Source organism: Rutilus rutilus, assembly GCF_951802725.1.
Source record: "Rutilus rutilus genome assembly, chromosome: 1".
In the NCBI taxonomy this organism is placed as follows: domain Eukaryota; kingdom Metazoa; phylum Chordata; class Actinopteri; order Cypriniformes; family Leuciscidae; genus Rutilus; species Rutilus rutilus.
The window spans coordinates 42,561,502-42,583,169 of NC_140209.1; the positions used below are offsets into that span (position 1 = coordinate 42,561,502).

At 38.0% G+C, this 21,668-nt stretch overlaps 2 protein-coding genes across 3 annotated transcripts; both read right to left on the reverse strand.

The window, feature by feature from the left end:
• Nucleotides 1–6,150: 6,150 nt before the first annotated feature.
• On the reverse strand, nt 6,151–8,314 carry LOC311294532 (ferritin, middle subunit-like). The gene is made up of 4 exons (XM_084415466.1): nt 7,255–8,314; nt 6,901–7,047; nt 6,630–6,755; nt 6,151–6,535 (listed from the first exon to the last, which is right to left on the reverse strand). The coding sequence occupies exons 1-4, from the start codon at nt 7,354–7,356 to the stop codon at nt 6,386–6,388; spliced, it is 525 nt and encodes a 174-aa protein (XP_084271592.1). The 5' UTR covers nt 7,357–8,314; the 3' UTR covers nt 6,151–6,385.
• A 1,788-nt stretch (nt 8,315–10,102) lies between these two features.
• Nucleotides 10,103–21,351, reverse strand: aldh16a1 (aldehyde dehydrogenase 16 family, member A1). Of its 2 annotated transcripts, none has more exons than XM_084414760.1 (16): nt 20,988–21,351; nt 19,952–20,051; nt 19,725–19,848; nt 19,472–19,629; nt 17,482–17,553; nt 16,587–16,933; nt 16,075–16,233; nt 15,799–15,955; nt 15,627–15,702; nt 15,416–15,521; nt 15,112–15,242; nt 13,405–13,572; nt 13,080–13,284; nt 12,802–12,987; nt 10,817–10,942; nt 10,103–10,570 (listed from the first exon to the last, which is right to left on the reverse strand). In XM_084414760.1, exons 1-16 carry the CDS (start codon nt 21,072–21,074, stop codon nt 10,394–10,396), a joined length of 2,379 nt encoding a protein of 792 aa, XP_084270886.1. In that variant the 5' UTR covers nt 21,075–21,351; the 3' UTR covers nt 10,103–10,393. The 2 variants fall into 2 exon arrangements, with proteins under 2 accessions (XP_084270886.1, XP_084270885.1); XM_084414759.1 differs by having other exon boundaries at nt 19,725–19,851.
• Nucleotides 21,352–21,668: the final 317 nt, after the last annotated feature.

The window sequence follows — 21,668 nt, forward strand, 5'->3', positions numbered from 1 at the left end:
GTGTATAATTGGGCTTATTTTGATTCAAACCATTGCAGTTACTGAGATCCAGCCCTTGTAACACCTTCTCCATGTGATAGCTAGCCCTGGCTTACCCTCCACTCTTAAAAATAAAGTTTTTTTTGTTGACATCTATGGTTCCATGAAGAATCTTTATAGAACAGTAAAGCAGCAAACGCACACTTTGCTTCTTGCTACTTGTTTTGCCAAAGCGTTGGTAATATTAAAATGTGCTTAAAAGAGTATGCAGTTATATTTTCTTCCATGAAGAACCTTTAACATCCATTGATCCTTTCCAATGCACAAATGATTCTTTATAGTGGAAAAAGGATCTTTAGATTTAAATATTCTTCACACTATATATATATAAAAAAAAAATTATTTTAAGAATTGTTCACTGAAAGGTTCTTTGGTCAGGTGACAATGACTAAGTATTCTTGCATCAGCACATGCACAGTGTGTGTCAGCAACAAGTGTAAACCACACCTGACACTATATCTGAGCCCTCAGAACTATGTGAGTAAACAAAGCAAATTGTGCTTCTTTCCCCCAGGGGTCAACACTGATCTGCTGCAGGTGGAATCAGCCGTTCTAGTCTCTCCTATAGCAAAGGGTCAAGGTTGATGATTAAAGGGTTAGTTCACCCAAAAATGAAATTTCTGTCATTATTGCTCTCCCTCATGTCGTTCCAAAACCGTAAGACCTCGGTTCATCTTCGGAACACAAATTGATGAAATCCGAGAGCTGACCCCCGCAGGCAGCAACGTTATTGCAACTTTCAAGGACCAGAAAGGTAGTAAAGACATTGTTAAAATAGTCATTTTTGGGTGAACTAACCCTTTAATTCTTATAAGCTTGAAACTTTTGAGGTTACAGCTCATTCACCACCAGGATAATCAATAGTGATGCAGCACACACAGTAGTGGACAAAAGTGATGTCTGGAGGGGATATTTGCACATTATTTGCATTTAATGACATTTCAGGTTCTATAAAACACTCAAAATATGAGGAGTATGTTATATTGGGAAGAAGAATACAGTATAAACTTGGTTATGGTATTAAAATGACTAAATAATTTGGCAAAAAAGGCAAAGATGCATGTAATTAAATATGGGTTTTATTTTATTGTGCAAAAAAGGCATAGAAGAACAAAAAGCTCAGGACAAAAAGGATACATTGACTGCAATGTAATAATCATTCATATTTTGTTGGTTGTTTTTGATTACAGCCAGGGTACTCAAAATAATACTATGGTAAATGGCCAAAAAAAGAGCATGATTTGTATTTAAATAAAAAAATTAAAGAAATGTATTATCTAATCAAATGTGCATTACATCGTTTCATCAATGGGAGTGTAATAAAAAAATATGTGTACCCTCCATCCATCTATATGGAGAAATAAAAAAATATTGGCAAATAAAATATGAAACAATAAATCTGGTAGCTAATAATTTGTTTCTCGTTTGTTTCTACTATCATTAGAATGTCTACAATGTTAGCCAACAAAACAGTTTAGTGGAAACAAATCAATAAAACCCGACTGTGCATTTAATCTTTTCATGATGATACACACTTTCCGTGTCACATAATATGCAGCCGTCAGCAGTGACAAAATAAGATTTTGCAACCTTAGCTTTCATGGTATGGTAGATCCGAAGAGGGCCTGGTCTGGTCCCATGATTGTAAAAAAAAAAAAAAAAAAAAACCTCAGCACAGTTTAACACAGTTTGACTTTTATTGCAATGTTATGTTAAAACATTTTATAGGACAAATAAGCAAATAATTTTCCAGTGTTCATTTTCTAAATTTTCCACATTGAGAAAATTGAATTACAAAATGTCAGGTTTTCAAGGATGCATATATGACCCTGAATACTACAGCAATAGCCTGTATCATGGGACAGTTCTGCAATAACATGCAACAGTGATGAGATTCATCATGTTCCGTCATATAAGAGTGATGATGACAAAGCATTTTTGTTCTAGTATGAACTCTCAGTCTGTCAGCAGCAAATGGAAATGGAAACAGACATGCCACAGCTGTATAGCTGTGACTCATGGAAAATGTATGTTTGTTACTTGATCAGGTCTCTAGGTCCAGGGGTGTAACCTTCAGTTTCACACCTGCCATAACATTTTCCCCAAAGATTCCATCTAATTCCATTGTATTGTTCTCATTTAAACAGGATAGCCACTATATCTTCTGTATTGTTAAAAAAAGGATCACCAACAAACAAACAAGATTGTAACTATGTTTTTAATGAAACACATTAATAATTTCAGTAACACAGAATCACTTTAATGAAATACTGAAATGCTTTACAAAACATTTATGATAAAAAAACACAAATTTCCCCCCAAAATGAAAAAAATTCTGTTATCATTTACTCACAAACAATAACAACAATTTATTTTTGTCGTACAGGTTTGTATGACTTGAGTAAATCAGTTTTATTTTGTATAATAAGTGTAAAATGTAACAATATATTGTTATTTTGCAATATAATTTTAGAAGTGAATTGCAAACTAAACCACTCCTTCTGAACATGACACAACACATAATAAACCCACACGGAAATTGTTCAGGTATCAAGAATGCAGATGTTGCAGTACCACGTCAACCATAATTGTCATTCTGAGAGAGTGTCATAGAACTGGGAGTGAAGCTTAAGGGCACTGAAACTGATACATAAAGTATAAAGAAACACAAAACATTTACTCAAGTATGTTGGAACTACATGATTCATTTTTGTTCACAACTGAAACTGGACAGTGGATTTCAAATTCCCAACATGCTTTGTGCAGATCAGGAAGGTAAATGTTGGAATCAGTGAAATGTTATTTATTTCCTATAGTATTTTTGTATGACCTTTAATTGCAGAAAAGTTTTTCTCAATGTCAAGTCAAGTATATTTGTATAGCGCTTTTCACAATACAGATTGTATCAAAGCAGCTTCACAGTATTAAATTAAAATAATACAACAAGGTTTGATTCTAGTGGAATTTATTGATTGATAAAATTAAATATCCCCAAAATATCCCCAACTGAGCAAGCCAAAGACAACAGTGGCAAGGAACCGAAAAACTCCATCAAGTGACCTGATGGTGTCCTAAAACTCCATCAGGTGACCTAATGGAGAAATAAAAACCTTGGGAGAACCCAGGCTCAGTCGGGGGCCAGTTCTCCTCTGGCGTTTATGAACTAGAGACAGGATTTAACTGTAAGATTAAAATATTATATGAATGCCTGGCTGAAGAGATGCGTCTTTAATCTAGTTTTAAACTGGGAGAGCGAGTCTGAGCAACGAACAGTATCAGGAAGACTATTCCAGAGTTTTGGAGCTAAATGTGAAAATGCTCTCCCTCCTTTGGTGGATCTGGATATCCTAGGTATGACCAAAAGCCTCGAATTTAGTGATCTTAAAGAGCGCAATGGATTATAGGGCGATAGAAGAATGTAATGAAATATTTAAGAACTTGGTGCTTTTTAGAATACTAAGGCTCTTTAAAATGATTTTATTTTAGCACCCTGACATTTCATGTATGTGTTTGACTTCCCATAGACAATTAGAATTTCAATCCAAAGTTTTTTTGCACTCGGGAATAGCAGATACACCACTGAGTGCCTAGAATCTATGTCATCCTTATCGATTTTATTTTTAATTATTATTTTAAAAGTTTAAAGAATGTAAAACTGTACCATGGAGTGACGGGATACTTCTAGCAGGAAAGCTTCAGTAATACAGCTATCAAACCTGCAACTGTCAACTCTACACCATCTGAAGGTAAGCAGGGTTGAGCCTGGTCAGAACCTGGATAATAGAAATCATGAGGGAAACTGGAGTTGCTGTTGGAAGAGGTGTTAGTAAGGCCAACAGGGGGAGCTCATCCTGTTGTCAGTGCTTGACTAGAGTGATAATATTATAGTGTAAAAAGGCAATGTCCCTGTGACGTTAGCAGAGGTTAATGTAAACTTCAGGGTCACTCACAGAATGACTTGAGGTATGTGTACACCTAGTGACCTATAATACTGTAACAACTGCATCACTTCAGTTCATACAAAATAAGAAACAATTTTGTCCAATTGATCCATAGTGAATAGCCACATTTATCTTGATGGTCCCTTTTGAATATTCTTTGCACCTACATGTCAATTAACTCTCATTAGAGTATTAGTACACTGTCTGCTTAAAGGGGTGGTATAATGCCCTTTTCATAAGATATCAAATAAGTCTTTGATGTCCCCAGAGTGTGTATGTGAAGTTTTAGCTCATAATACCCCACACATATTTTTATATAGCATGTTAAAGTTGTCACTTTTTGAGGGTGAGCAAAAACGCACCGTTTTTGTGTCTGTCCCTTTAAATGCAAATGAGCTGCTGCTCCCAGCACAGGGGGCGGAGCTTCAACAGCTTGTGTCCTTTTACCTCACACAGACATGCACTGAAAATTTCAAAAACTTTTAGCCTTTTATGTCCAAACCAGAGTCAGACAAAGATGGAGAGACTCAAGAAGAAGTGACAACATGTAGACAACATTTCTGATTGGTTATTGATGATTTTCTATCTTCTAGTCAGTGATTAGCATATTCTGTCATGATGATCTATAAATCGCGTTCCCGGGGGCGGGGTTTATGTAAATTTTAGGGTTTGGAGGAAGCTCAGGAGGAAGCTCATATAGTCCCTACCAGCCGTTTGTTGTAAAGCAAGCAATTTCTCTAAAAGAAAATATCTCCCTTTGCTTTGAACGTTGTAACTTTGCAGATGTTGTTTATGCTCAAACAGCATCATTACACAAACTTAAAGGGGTGGTTTGGGATTTTTGACATCGGACCTCATTTTTAAGTCAGCCTGGTTGTTATTCATCAGTGGAGACATTTTTTTTATTTTTATTATCCAGTCCTGATATTTGGATAGTTAGCCGATGCAATTAAAAACCGTTTTACCCACTCCACAGTGCACCAAACGCAAATCAATTATAACACTAGACTATCGATGCAAATGTCCGTTGAGAGAATAATGTTAGAAATCAAACTTACCTTTCATCTCAATGATCCCAAAGGAACTAGTTTCTCAGCAGCTGCGGAATTTTACTTTGCTCCGGTTAGTGTGCCAGCGGCAGGTAAATACACTTGCGTGTGTACCGGCTCACTCGGTTGCCTAGGTAATCAATATCACTCCGCTGCTGCTGTAGTAGACAAGGCTTATGATTACAGGGAACAAATTATAACTAATGCAATGTGATGAAAGGTAAGTTTGATTTCTAACATTATTCTCTCAACGGACATATACATCGATAGTCTAGTGTTATAATTGATTTGCGTTTGGTGCACTGTGGAGTGACTACCATAGTATATTTTTTTCCTACTATGGAAGTCAAAGGGGACCGAGATCTGTTGATTACAAACATTCTTCCAAATATCTTCCTTTGTGTTCAGCAGAACAAAGAAACTCATACAGGTTTGGAACAACTTGAGGGTGAGTAGATGACAGAATTTTCATTTTTGGGTGAACTATCCCTTTAAGTTAGAAAAGTGAAATAATCAACCACCCCTTTAATATCTGCTAACTCTTTATTGTGATGGTCCTCCAACAGACATTCTACTGACTCTAAGTAATGTTAACTTATTCTAACCCAACTAGTCTACTAGTACTCTACCAACACTCAATTGAGGATTAGAAGACACGTAGGTGCAATTTAGAATGTCCTGCTGGAGCCCCACCCTAGATTTACATAATGCCTAGGGTTTATGAACCAAAGTAGATTGAACATTTAGCTGTAAACTATATAGGATGTTTTGTACAGCCAAATCAGATGTGAAGGGTGATTGAGTGTTCACCAACTTCTACCAGGATGCAAAGCAGTTTTAACGGGGTTTGTAATAGTCACTGAACATTTAAACGATCCTAATAGTGTGGGTCTATGCAAACTCAACCACATTTGATCTAAATTTAAAAAAAAAACCCAACACTATTGCAAACTTCGTCACAATCTTACCTATAGTTTAATCATTATCCTTTTGTAAGCCAGACAAATTAACTCATAAAAGCCACGAGTCAAACATTTCTGTATTCACCACCCTATAAAGCACCTTCTGTTTGTTGAAAACACAAATTTCACAACCCCCAAAAAAAGTTAAAGACAAGTCAATCCAGCCAAAAATGTTTATTCACCAAATTCACTTAAAACCAGTGTACATTCAAAAAGAAAGCATTGGCTTGATGGCCAATTAAAGAGCCATGCATGTTATACAGTGAAATGTAACCTCTAAAATGTTAACGTGTCAATCTTTCGAAGTTTAAAAATTAGCTACATGATAACATTAGCTTGATGAATTAAGCCTAGAGTATAGCTGGAGGTTTTGCAGATGATCTGAGAGCTGTATTTAGCTGCTCATGGTGTGCTTGTCAAACAGGTACTCCGCCATCCTGTTGTTGCCAGCATCCATCTTGGAAAGGTTGGTGATGTGGTCACCAATCTTCTTGATGGCCTCCACCTGCTCATTCAGGTAGTGAGTCTCCAGGAAGTCACACAGCTGTTGGACAAGACATCAGAAAAGAATTTAGGACACTTAATTCAATAAATTAGGATGGAATAAAAGCATTAAGGAGCAATGAACATGGACTTACATGTGGGTCTGTCTTCTCAGAGGCAACCTTATGTAGATCCAGCAGAGCCTGATTGACGTTCTTCTCCAGCTGAAGAGCGCACTGCATAGCGGTCAACCCATTGTCCCACTCATCGCGCTCAGGTTTCTGGATTGAAAGACACAAACACGTCAAGTGAGCACGTGATGTCCCCTAGCCCCTCAATTCAATAGGCCCCAACAAATATGCATAAACCTAAAGTCCATTTTGTCTACCACATTTTTCAACGTCGATGTTACACATTAAATGTTACCTTTACGTCCTGAAGGACAATGCGTCCTCCCCTATTGTTCTGGAACTCCATGAATTTCTCGGCATGCTCGCGCTCCTCCTCACTGTTTTCCTTGAAGAACTTGGCAAAACCAGCAAGAGCCACATCATCCCGTTTGAAGTAGTGAGCCTGATTGGAAACAAAATCGATGGGTAAAGATCAACTCATCGCGGATTCGTGGCGTCGTGAAAAGGTGACGTAAATGACGAAAAGTAAACAATTCCAAGCTGCAAGTCTGTTTGCATACATGTCGCAACCAAGAGGAAAAAACGACAAAGAGGCATGATTTAACATATGTATTTGATTATTATTATTTTTTTAAAGCTTGAAACTTACCATTGAAGTGTAAGTGTAGGAAGCGTAAAGCTCCAAATTGATCATCTTGTTGATCAAAGCCTCGCAGTCGCGCTCGTAGTTCTGGCGAATCTGGGAATCCATTTCGGCGGATTTTTCGTCTTTTTATCAAAACGTTGGTAAAAAAATAATAAATATGAACGGAGAGATTTTTCAAGGCGAAATCGAAGTTCCGTTCAATCACTGTTGAAGCAAGAACCTCTTCGTATCTTCCTGAAGCTGTGAGTGAAATGAAGGTGCGCGCATTTGTATTATATACGATCACAACATGATGCGTCACTGGAACCAGCCAATCAAAGAACGAGCTGAATGAGGAAGTGGTAAAACAGTCAGCTGAGAGTCAGCAGACATTGGAGATACGACAATTTAACGTGTTTTCCACTCTTTTTAATAATTAATGGAAAACTCAATCTATCAGAAAACGATTTTTCAATCTACGTAAATGTAGACAATATCAAACCTTTAAATTCGATGTAATTTTGTAATTAACCAAGGATTTACCGTATTTACATGATACTAGGGGTGTAAAGCAATTAATTAAATATTGAACAGTAAACCTGATTCTAAGATTCGCATTTAAACTGAGCAATGATAGAAATTATGGAAACGAATTACATTTTTTAGTATACTTGAGCATGTTGTTCGCTTTTGATCAACAAACATTTAAGTTTGAATCTTACTTTTTTTACATAAAGGACATAGTGAAATATTATAGTTTAATAAGGCTTAAAAATAACAAATTTTCATCAGCATAATGCTAATCATGTTACTGCGTATGGCACACCATAGGAACAGAAGCCCTGGAATGATAAATGTCATGGGAGTCTTCCAAAAACAATAACAACCACATGCGCCGTTTGTTCATTTGGTAACTGCCTTCGGATACAAAGGTAATCCATCAGGGCACAGTGACTAAGCATTATGTTTTATAAACTGGAGAGGACAATGTAGTTTGTGTCAGCAATAAAATATGTACACTCACAACTAGACGTGGCATTGCGCTGTCTCATTGTGACTCAGCAGCTTTTCTCCATTCACTTCCTATTATGCATTAGGGGAGAGTGGGGTGATTTGTGCCAGGGGGGGAAGTAGTTCCACCCTTGTTTCTGGAAAACCATAGAAGAAATTGGTCATGTGACCACATAATTTTGAAAAGCAATCACTTTTACTCGTCCTCCAAAGAAGAGAGACACATGGCATGAGAGTTAAGCATATTTTAGTGCAAAAAACTGTTTTTTCCCTTTCAAAGTAAAATTTCTATGATTAAGGTTTTTTGATTGTAGTGTCTGAACAATTATAGACAAGCTTGAAAACATTTCACACATGTTTTAGTGCTTTAGTAGGCTACACAATGAGTCTATACAGTTAGCATGATGTTAGCTCTTAACTGCTGGATCATGCTAGTTTTTCAAACTTGTGGGTCCGGGGTGATTTGTGCCAAAGGGCCTGGGTTAAGTTGTGCCAGATCCAGACCATCCAGACCAACATTCTCAGCGGGGATAATCTTGAGAAGTGAGGAGATGGGCATGCCTCATCATTGTTTGACTTAGGCCTGCCTGCTATTTGTTTAATTTAGCTAACACTGATTTCAGTTTTGAGTTTGCACTGTTATTAAAGAGAAGTTTTATTCCATTTTTAAGTGGCCTATGTCACAATAGGATGTTTAGAAATTAGCCTAGTCACTTTATTCTTATATGTTACATAATTGACAGACAGCGCTATGTCAACAGGCATCTATTGCCAAAGTCTTTTTGCCTGAAATGATTCACAAATATCATATATTGTGTTGCTATGGTGCTCTAAATGGTTGCTAGGGCGTAGCTTCATAGCTTCACAGCTTCACAATGATCCTGAGAGACTGATTGGTCGTCTGAGTAAAATGAGCCCGCCCCCTTGTCTCTATGACACTGTGATCCAGAGTTATGTTCAATACAAAATCCCTATGCAATTGACCATAGCAGGAAAAACGCATGCTATGGTATTCCAGGGTGAAAATATCTAAATAAACCTTAAATTAGTAATTTTGTATTGAATGTATCTTGCTTTCATATAGCAGTATGGTTCATAACATTAAAATGTTCTGTTTTACTTCAGAAATCACTGGCACAATTTACCCCCAATGTATTCTCCCAAAGGCACAACTTCCCCCGCACCAGGGGCAAGTTGTGCCATGAGACCACTTTTTTTCCAAGAGCTATATTTCTGAAACAATTTATTTCAGATCCAAAGTTATTATTCTCAGGGATGCACCACATCCTGAAATATATGTACATCCTTAAGTTGAAGGCATTACTGCCATGGCCTCACTTTAAAGTCACTTTGAGTAAAAACTGGCACAACTCACCCCACTCTCCCCTACGTGACTACGCTTGAAACTTTAATGAACTCGGCAGAGTATGGCTGAGTCTTAATTTCAGCTTTGTCGTAAACAGCTTTCAGTGTCGGTATAGAATGCCAAATTATTTGTGTTTTAATGTCAGTTTTTTATATATGCATAAACGGCTTTTAAATAGTTTGAGTTTGAGAATAGATGTCTGTCAGTGTCTTTTCGTGAATGAGCTGGCCTAAATAAATTGCTAACCAGCCCAATACTCTATGCTACATGTTAAGCCTTGGATTGCTATTTCATTGAGTTTAGTAGCAGCGAGTAACACAAATTTTAGACCAGTTTTCTGATCATTTAATCTTTTTAATTACAATTTTCATTTAAGCAACTATATCCATATAGTAGCAACCATATCGAGACCCTTCTCATATGACAACAGGGAACTGAAATTCACTGCAGTTTGTAAGAGCACAATGTGTTTTACAAATAATTGTTAGTTCTGTACAATAATGGCAATTTTTTATTATAATTTTTACACTGTATTAAAACCTGATTACTGTACTGATATAAACAAGTTAGACTAGTTATAACAGTTATTTATTTGTCAGAATACAACCATCTATCATAGGATACTAATAAAAAGTACTTTTTCTTATTATACGTGACTTTGTGAAAAGTGAAACAAATGTTCTTGTAACATCCCCGGTCACTCTTTATTGTCTAAATGGCTTGTGTGAAAACTTCACAGAATCTACTACTGCTCCCTCACCACCTAAAACTGAATGATAAGTGCTTTTATGCAGTAGGGATCCATATACTCTTCCAGACCACAGCCTTCCTCCAAAGCTCTTCTTGAAGAGAGGGATTTGAGCTGCTCCAGTTTCGGCCTGCCTCCTTCTCCTCTTCCTCTTCACAATGTAGCCACAAACGTTTAAGGGGACTGATACAGGAGTACTGAAGAAACTGACAGCCCTAAAAAGAGAAGTTCCATATATCCAATAAGACCAGTGCTGACAACATTTTCCTTGTTCAAAGCAGTGAAAATAGCATGTATGCTTATACAGTTCTATATAACAGAAAAGGAATAATGGAGTTCACCATCTTTGCAATATCATGTTTCTGTCAATGTCAAATACACATTTTTTCCATTCTCCATATATCTCAATGCCTCCTACTCCCATTTTAAGACTGAAAAAATAAATAAAAAAATCCCCTCACCTCTTTACTTCCCCAATACCAAATGCTTTGAATCACACTGTGGTTGGCAAGTGCCTGGGTTAGTTGATCCCTGCCCCCAGTTATTATACTGACCAGACCGGCAGGGATATCAGAGGCCTGCAGGACCTTTGAACAAACAAATAGAAGTTGAAGACTTTACAAACATAAAGAAATGAAATGTGGAGATTTATTCTGAAAACTGAAGGTTAATGAAGGCAGCAGTGAGTGTGAAGTGTCTCCTGCTACCACTTTAAAAATACACATATACAAAAATGTGATTGATAAAATACTGTTACCTAATTTTTACCTATAAAGCCCTGAACGGTCTAACTCCAAACTAAATCCATCACGCTCTTTAAGGTCACAAAATGCTGGATTTTTGATAGAACCAAGGATATCAAAGTCTATTAAAGAAGGTGGAGCTTATTTGAATTTGGCTCCTAAACTCTGAAAATCCTTCCTGATAATGTTCAGGGCTCAGACGCATTCTCAGTCTCTTCTATATTAAATACACATCTCTTTAGCTGAGCATTTACATTATGCTTTTCATAAACATGTTCTACACTTATATCTGATGAAACAGCACCAAATACAGTAGTCAACATTTGAAGTGGATCAAACCCTTTCATCAAAGTTATACATGAATTTTGAACAATACCCGTTCTTGTCTTAGGACAACTTTGATGAACTTTTTTGATCCACTTTAAATGTTGACTACTGTATATCGTTTGCCTAAAATTGCTATGAACAGCGGCTACAGTTATTCTTCTCCCTTTGCTTTCCTGTTTTTGCCTCAGGATGCCTGTAGTTATCCTGGAGTAACTACAGATTGGACCCAGACTTTGCAATGTTTTCAGACGACACAGACAACTGCAAAGATTTCAGATGACAGCAACAGATGACATGCAAAACTTTAAAATATTATCCTATTATTGAAATAGGCCTAATCCTTATATTGTAATCATTACAAGTACAAGATGCAATTGCTGCCTAACACATTTGTTGTTTTAACTAAATACACGAAGTTAACGAACCACAAAACGTAATATATTATAGCTGTATATTACTGCCATATGGACATTACTTATCTGGCTGATAACAAAATACTTCCTAAATTTTAAAATGTAAATAAGCATTTTAAACAATAGCCGCTTTCCGACCGGAGGAACCTTTTCACAGTTCCTAGAACTATTGGCTAAAGTACCTGTATGTTCCTGCGGTGCGAACACGCCGACTAGGAACGACTTTAGACAGTTCTAGGAACTCCATTTGGAGGAACTAATTTAGCTCCTACTTCAGAGTAGGGTCTAAACCAGCACTATAGGAACTACCCGTGACGTTAGTGTACGCTGATGACCGAACGCACGCAAAACACCAGCACCTGCCATTTTTAAAACAGCTATATGTAAACACACAGATTATAGCCTATATATTTACTCCAGAGACTAGATACAAACATGGAAAACAGTGATAGATGGGCCTCTGAACCTTTATGCTGAAGAGAAAATCCAACGCAACTTTGAGGGGACCAAGTCAAACATGATTATGTATTTCTGCTCAGCTAGCAACACTGGACATCAACCACACGGCATAGGCTAATAACTTTTTTTTCATATACTGTGTACTTTCTATAACAATTCTATCTAATAACATGTTAAACAGTACTGTTAGACAGATCGCTAACTAATGAACACAGAGAATGCGAGCATTGTTTGCTCTGGCGTTCTCAGCGCCATCAAAATAAAAGTCGCCGTGCTTGCGTCACTCCCTTACCCCTCCTGCCAGTTCCTATGGCCACTTGACCAGTGCGAACGCAAACAGCAAAACCGAGTTTGGGGGAGAGTAGTTCATAGAACTGTTTAGAAGTGGACAGTTCCTATAACTAAATTCCTCTAACTACTTGGTCGGAAAGCGGCTAATATGCATTGTGAAAAGTACTAAACAAATTAATTGAGTTTTATTTTATTTAAATAATTGTAGCAAACCTGTATAAATTCAAGAGCTGGAAGAGGGTATTTTTCACTTGGCACCATGACAACAGCATTTCCCATGGCAACAGCTGCCCCCAGCAGAGACACCAAAGAGAGCAGAGGTTTAGAGCTGGGGAGAATCACTCCCAGCACTCCTAAAGCCTCAGGAGTTGACAGGGCAGAGCCAGACTGGGGCGGGAACTTTAATAAGATGGACACGTAGTTAGAAAGCAGGCACATTAAATCTGGGGTTAATCGAATAATCATTCCAATCCAAAACCATGTGTTCTTACTGGAGTTCCACCCTGTTCTTTATCACAGCGTGCAGCCCAATCAGAGAGCCTGGAGATGCTAAGCTCCACCTCTTTCTCTGCCTCTTCAAATGAGATGCCGGTTTGAGTTTGTATTGATACAGCCATGTCCCGCCTCCTCTTATCCAGACTGTCAGCAAGTGAATAAATGGACTGAGAACGTGTAGCAGGGCTCTTCTTCATCCACCTGCAATGACAGCAGTTCATCACAGTAGTTTGGTCACTATTTTCTATCAAAAAATGGCTACCATAACTGGTCCATATGATTTATTTTCAAACAAACAGGAACTTTTCCATATGCTATTACCCAGGCTGGACTTTAGTGGCAGCCTCTACTGCATTCCGGACATCCTTCCTGCCTCCATCTGGGCAGTGAGCCAGAACAGCACCCTCAGGTGCCAACACTGACCTGCTGCAGCCCGAGTCAGCTTTACGCAACTGACCACTCACTAACTGTGGGTAAAAGCGAGGGACACTGCGAAAGAGAGAGAAAGAAAGAGAAATTGGTCATAGAAGAAAGCAATAGAAGAGTTTAGAATAAATCAGTAATGGTCATTTAGCATGCCACCCCATGATCACATTACATGGCTTTTGCTATTGATAAAGGTTGCACATTCAATTCCCGTAGGTATATTTTTTTCAAGTAAAATCAGTGGATAAAAATTTGGAGGCTGGGTGCATTTTATTTTGTGATTAATTTACTTGACCTGTACTGTTTTCATTATTCATTCTGCCAAAATGTTTGGCTTCTAGAAGGTGAAGAGAGTTTTTTTATTTTTTTATAGCAGACCATTTATCCTATTTCTATGGTGCAGACAGGTAGTAAGTGAAGTGTGAGTGTATATTATATATCACAATGAATTGTGACATTGCTAGAACCATTTTCTGATCAGCTTCCTGTACTATAGTTCACTATATAGTGAACTATAGTACAGGAAGCTGATCAGAAAATGGTTCTAGCAATGTCACAATTCATTTTCAAAAAGAGGGGTGAGTGGAAAGTCCCACACAATCTGCTGCTGGTATTTGTAATGGTAATAGTAATAGTAACAAGAGTTGGAACTTTCCCAGATAAAGGCTTAGATACACATCCTTTTCCACTCTGTCTCTTGCACAGTTGAGCACGCAAGCCTTTCAGAGCATACTCCATTGACTGTGAGTGCAGATGCGGATGTTTTTGGCACATGTGTACTATCAACTGGATCTTTTTTGCGCACTCAAATCACTCGTGCACAAAAATCTGGCTGTACGTGGATAGCGTCCACGGAACTCAGCATGGACCCGCACTGAGCCCATATCTCTGATGATTTTGAACCATATTGGCATCAATAGTTCCATAGAGAACCTTTAACATCCATGGAGTCTTTCTATTACACAAAAGGTTCTTTAGATGATTAAAACTTTCTTCACTAGGAAAAAATGGTTCACTGAAAGGTTCCTTAGGGAACCCAAAATTGTTCTTCTGTTACATCACAGCAAAACCCCCCTTTTGAAACCTTAATTTTGTTAAGTGTACAGCCTTAAAAATGAAGAAAAACTTTAAGTAATAGAATTAAAAAGGATATTGAGATGTCTTTAATACTTCTTGAGGACACGAAGAGTGTCTTTTCCCGTTTTTGAACTGTCACCATTGGCATATAATGCAACAAGGTTTGCTAAAGCCAACAGATATTACTAACAGACATACTAATCTCTGTACAAAAAACAAAAATTCATCCATGGCATTTCATATTTTAACTTTCTTCTTTATCTTCATTTATGTATTTTTTCACCAGAAAAAAAAAGAAGCTAATATTTTAGCCGGGGACCTCTATTGAGTTGACACGTAATGACCCTATAGAGATGAGGTGTTAGCGTTAAAATCTAAACTCAATTAAATTGAAATACTGATCATATTTAGATGTTTATTCCAGCTGGAACAGGTCTGTTTGTGTTGAAAAATGTATGACATTATCTACAAAACCTATATTCATTTCTCAGTTCTCTGTTAAACTATGAGCCACAATACACCCACCTGGAAGGATCAAATCCTTCAGGTATCATGAACTTGGATGCCACAGAGCCAAATGCAGCATAGTTGATAGAGCTGGGACTGGAGCGGGGGAGGGAGGGTGAAAGCGATGGCCGAAGGAACTGATACAGCCCCTATAGAGGAACGGAAATCACAGAGTCAGACATTCTGAACTAGACACCAAACAAAATCATACAACCAATCAGAAAAATAGTACAAAAAACCAAGAGAACAGAAACAAAGGCCTACACACCACATAAGCCACATGACTTAGCACATGACATGTCACTTCTTGCAATTCTTATACCTCTCTGCCTCCATCGGTGCAGTTCCCGCTCTCCCTCCGTCCGCATATAGGCAGTGCGGGATCCATTACAGAATGACAGTTCACCCACACCGATCCCAAGCACAGACTATGGACAAAGAAAAAAAGAGGGTGTGAGAGATAAACAGATAAAGGAAGAGAAAACGAGATCAAGACAACAGACAGATGCCCAAATACGTGACCAGGCATGCACCTCTTTGCAGACTCCAAAGCCAGTGTCAAATCTTCAGTCCAGATGGAGGCAGCCTGACCATGAGGACTGTGATTTCCTACACACAACGACAGATAACAAAACGTACAACTTTTCACTACGTGTATAGACAATATTCTTCATATAAATCAGTTCTTTTTCATTTCAGCCTCACCAAGTGTAACTCCCTCAACAGAGCTCCTGAAGGATATGAGAGGCAGCACAGGGCCTGGAGGAGGTGAAATCACAGATTCGCAGGAGGGAGCCAGTCCACATAGTACAGTAGGAGGGTAGAGACCTCCAGTAGGAGGAGGAGGAGATGACTGGATCAGCTACAATATGTAAAACAATAAGAAATAAAAAAAGATAAAAGAATTTGTCTAGTAAATGCTGAAACAATATGTGCTCAAATGTTTGTATTGGTGACATATTAAAGAAAAAATCCACACACTGTTGCACCCTGCTGCTGTGCCTCCTGAACAACGACATCTATAAGGTTCCTGTCAGTCTCAGTGACAAGAGAAACACATTTCATCCCAGCCATTCTCAACTTCAGCCTGGCCACAACACTGTCCAACACTGATTCCTGCACACAGAGCACCCACTGGAACTGGAGAAGAGAGAGAGAGAGAGACAAGCAGGCAAAAATATAAATATTATATCTTTTCATGACTCTGCTGCAGTGGTTTTCGATCTGTGAGCACCCCCAGTGGACCATGGCGGTATGGCTGGAGCACTGTCAACTGGTTTTCTTTTTTTTAAATAACCACTAATATGAATAAATAACAAGTAGTATATATTAAATATTAGATATTAAATACATATATAAATACCATATCATATTTATTGAAAGAAGTCTCATGCTTTCCGCAGCTGCATTTATTTGATCAAAAATACAGTAAAAACAGTAATATTGTGAAATATTATTACAATTTAAAATGACTGTATTTTGTTTCTTCTTACATCTCTCTTCTTCTTAAAGGCCAGCTCTATCACTCCATCCACAGCACTGTCGAGGTCTGCCGAATCAAAGATGATAAAAGGGCACACAGAGCTTTGTGAGAGAGAGAAAGACATGGGGACTCCCCAGCCAGCCACTGCTTTAGCCACAGCTTCTCCAGTCTGTTTGCATCCACAATAGGTCAGGTAGTTCACTTGTGGATTTTGAGCCAGTTTGGCAGCCAGTGATGCTTCACTGCCTGTCACCACATTTAACACTCCGGCAGGGATTCCAGCTTCCATAAACAGCTGAGCCAACAGAAGGGCAGGAAGAGTGGTAGTCTTGCCAGGCACTACAATAACAGCATTGCCTAGAAAATAAGTATAGAAGGCAAATAAATAATAGTTTGGTTTGCACCCTCACCTCTCGTTTACACAGGATAACTAGCTGCTTACATTTAGGAGCAACAAACTCATCCTAATAAATTATGATATTATTTAATCAGTAAAAGGTAAACCAATCACAAAGGTCTAAGAACACAAAAAAACCCCACAAGTTTACAGTAACAATGTTCAAAACACTGTCAAAATTGCTGTATATTTAGAATTAGTATTATTACCTTTAAATGTGAGACATGTCATTTCTGCTTTTAGTGCAACAAAAAATAATATTCCAAATTGTAGTTTACAACTGGCTGAGCCAGGAAATTACATGTAGAAACATGTACAATACTTTTAACACTGTTCTCAGAAGTTAACCTACAAATGGCTTAAATGCAGATGTCTGTGAGATTTCCTCAAGTTGTTTAAATCAGATTTAGGACTATCTGTTTTATGTCCCTTTATTCATTCTGGAAGAGTGAAACTGACACGAGTGAAACTTCAAGACAAGAAAGTGTCTGTTTAAAGAAATACTCACCCATAGATAGGGCTGGTAAAACTTTCAGCATAAGAAAATATACAGAGCAGTCATCTGAAACTACCACGACACCTAGTGGAGTAAGCAAAACATGACATCAGAATCACCATCATGCTTCCTGCTTATTTTCTCACAAGTCAATTACACAGGCCTTGTCCACACTAGGGTATGTTTACATGGTAATGATGTTCTAAGAATGGAGAAGTTTTTCCTTTGCAGTTTTTGACAATACGTTGTCCCATTCACACGGATCTGTGAAAACGATTAAAAACACTTTTATTATGCTGCCAGGCCACTTTGTAAAGAAACACTACACGCCTATAGACTGAACACGTAATACACATGCGTAGGACGTCACCGTTTTTGTAGTTTACACTGAGATGATAACGGTATCGTTTTCAAAAACTTGCACATTGAAACACGTTTTCAAAAGTTTGCATTTTTCAGGCCCCCAAAACGCCATTGTTGTGTAAATGAACGGCCACAACGCATTAAAGGGATACTCCACTTTTTTTGGAAATAGGCTCATTTTACAACTCCCCCAGAGTTAAACAGTTGAGTTTTACCGTTTTCGAATCCATTCAGCCGATCTCCGGGTCTGAGGGTCCCACTTTTAGCATAGCTTAGCATAATGAATTGAACCGGACAAGACCATTAGCATCTCTCAAAAAAATGAACAAAGAGTTTCGATATTTTTCCTATTTAAAACTTGACTCTTCTGTAGTTACATCGTGTACTAAGACCGACGGAAAATGAAAAGTTGCGATTTTCTAGGCTGATATGGCTAGGAACTATACTCTCATTCCTGCGTAATAATCAAGAAACTTTACTGCAGTACCATGTAATGATGCGTAATGATGCGTAATGATATGACGCAGCACATGCCGGCTGATAATAGGCTACTGAGCTGGGGACTATTATCAGGTGCTGCGTCATATCATTACGCCTGCTTCACCCATGGTACGGCAGCAAAGTTTCTTGATTATTACGCAGGAATGAGAGTATAGTTCCTAGCCATATCAGCCTAGAAAATCGCAACTTTTCATTTTCCGTCGGTCTTAGTACACGATGTAACTACAGAAGAGTCAAGTTTTAAATAGGAAAAATATCGAAACTCTTTGGTCATTTTTTTGAGAGAGATGCTAATGGTCTTGTCCGGTTCAATTCATTATGCTAAGCTATGCTAAAAGTGGGACCCCCAGACCCGGAGATCGGCTGAATGGATTCGAAAACGGTAAAACTCAACTGTTTAACTCTGGGGGAGTTGTAAAATGAGCCTATTTCCAAAAAAAGTGGAGTATCCCTTTAACATTTTTCACAAAAACAGTGTTGTGTAAGCAGCCCCTAGTACATTTTCATTTAAAAACACATATTTTTCTCTCCGTTTCACCCTTCTGTCCACAGTGAGAATTTTTATCAACGAAAACTGAGCTTTTTGAAAACGCTCTCCCAAGTGGGTAAATTTGAAAATGACGTTTACGCGTTGTAGTGTGGACTGTGAAAACTGATTGACACATGTTGTACCGATAGATGTCTATATCGGCACTGTTGTGCCTGCTATATATATTCATAGTGTTGCTAAAGAGAAATGTTCCTTTGTACAGTCTTCATACTGCATTCCTGCAAAGATGACTGAAAATGTACTCACAATTGCTGTCCTTCAGCAAAACATGATGACAATTGCGTTTTAGACGCACACTGAGTAGGTGGATATTTTGCTAATAAAATTATCGTGCCAGAAGAGTAGCGTGAGAACTTTATTATGTCTGCTCTCTCGGTATGATGATACAGATGTGACCTTTTAGTATGTTTTACACACGCGCACTTAGGTGATTTAAGCATTTTTCAGATGTGGATGAGAAACTTTAGGAAAACACCAGTGTGGACAGGGAGCCTTTTGAAATAAAAATGTAGACTTAGCCACATTTTCTCCCTTTTTTATAAGAGTTCTGTCTCTCAAACTCATATAAACGAATCGACATGCACATACCATGCGGGGTCCACTCAGGCATGAGTGTGTCTCGTAGTTGAGCCCAGCTGGCGTAGTATTGGGCCAGTCTAATGAGCACCGTAGGAGAGGTAGAAGACTGAGAGAGCTCACACAGCTCAGATACACACTGACTGTGTCTTTGCAGAACACTCACCAACCTGGGGAACATACATATATTAATAACGATGTAAACCTGACAATTACTGTGATAGGTTAATTATTTATGACATTATTTTGAGTAAAGATCTAGTACTTGAGTAAGACTTTGGCTCTTTGGTAACAGCTGAGTTCCCTCCAGGTTTTGAAGCCTCGAGCTGCAGAGGAGACAGCAGACCCAACATCCTCATCTTTAGCACAAACAGTGCTGCAGATCACCGCTGCTGTAAAGGCAGAGGAGGAGGGCAGGAGAAGTTATCTTATCATTGCATGGAAGATTGGATAACAGATAAGAACGTCAGGAAAACATCCAATATCGTTCACCTTTGGAATCAGTCACATCCTGGGTCTGCCTGTCTGCAGGGCTGGAAAATTTCCCATCAACGAAGAAGCCAAGAGTGCGAGAGTGCTTCTCCAGCCAGGACTGAGGGAGAGAAAGACATGCAGGAAAATGGACACTTTCCTGAGAGAATGCACATTTCAGTGGAATGCACATCTCTCACAGATGAGGAAGAAGTTATGACACTATACTTGAGAATTAGGTTCAACTTATGTTGAAAATTCGAATTTCTTTGGTAATGTATATGCTTCAAAATACAACCATGTTTGATTGAAGTAAACATACATGTTTACTTCAATCAAACATGGTTGTATTTTGAAGCATACATTACCAAAAACAGTAGGTTGGTTTGTTCTAGCTCTTTGAGAGAACCAATAGATTGGCTTTGTGAAAAAAGGGTGAAGGTTGCAGTAGATCATTCACAGAACTATGGCTCTTACAAAATACATGAACAGTTAGGCCTAACCCTTTTGAACTTTGCTCACAATACTTCAAGGGGTAGTTTTACCACACACACAAAAACAACTTATACTAATGTTGTTCCAACCTGTATGACTTTCATTTGGATTTTTATAAAGGGTAAGATAAGACATATAAACACTGACAGCCTTGAATGGCAAAGAGATGCAATAGAAGTGAATGGTGACTGAAGCTGTCTGCTTGTATCGAACTTCTAAATGACATCCCTTTGTGTTTTACATAAGAGTCATATGAATTTGGATGTTGCGGATGAATAAATGACTGAATTTTCATTTTTAAGTGAACTGTTACTTAGAGACATGCATCAAGAAGTACAATCCGCACAGTGTTGTGTTTTTTAACACAATTTTACAGCAAGAGGAACCTGCGTCTTGTCACATGCTTTTCTCGTGAGCGGTCATCCTAACGTACTGTCACATGTAAATCATTTTCACATTGGGTGATAAAGTGGCAGCATTCTGTGATGCTTAAAATAATACAATTTGCCCAAGATACATTTAAGATACAAAGACAATTTCCCCCGAGGAGACCGCGCTTTACCTCTGCTGTTAAAGTGTTCGTGCTGGATGATCCATAATCCATAGTCTGAAAGATTTCGTGCACAGTCTTTGTAGAAATACCTGCCATAACAAATTAAAACTAAAAAAATAACAATTGTTACGGACTAATGAAAAATATGCCACTTCAAAATAAAATAATTATACTGTGCAGTGATTAGAAATGTGCAAAGCTGTAATATTTACAACACGATGGAACCAGACTGTAAAAAAAAGATTGAACAGACGAGATCTCGATCGCAAAAAACACGTAACGTTAAAGGTTAAAGAAACCTCACTATTTCAAAAAACGTTCAACGTGAGTTCTCACGTCACGTCCACTCTGGTATTTCTTCCAGGGTTGTACTGTGTTGCCAGATATCGCACAACAGAATCAAGCAAAATGGTCTGCAATAACAAGCGCCACAAAAAGTGAAAATTAGTGAAACCAGTTTTTTTTTTTTTTTTTTTTTTTTTTTTGAGGAATGTCAGATGTAACAACACAGAAAATATAAAACTCATAGATCAGTTAAGAAGACTACATTGAAAGTTATTGTAAAATATTGTGTTCAATAATATTTTTTATAACAATATCCATACCTTTAAAACAATACAACACATTTTAAAATATACAAACAATATTTTAATTCATGTGAAAAAACGCAACCCGCATATATGAGTGGGT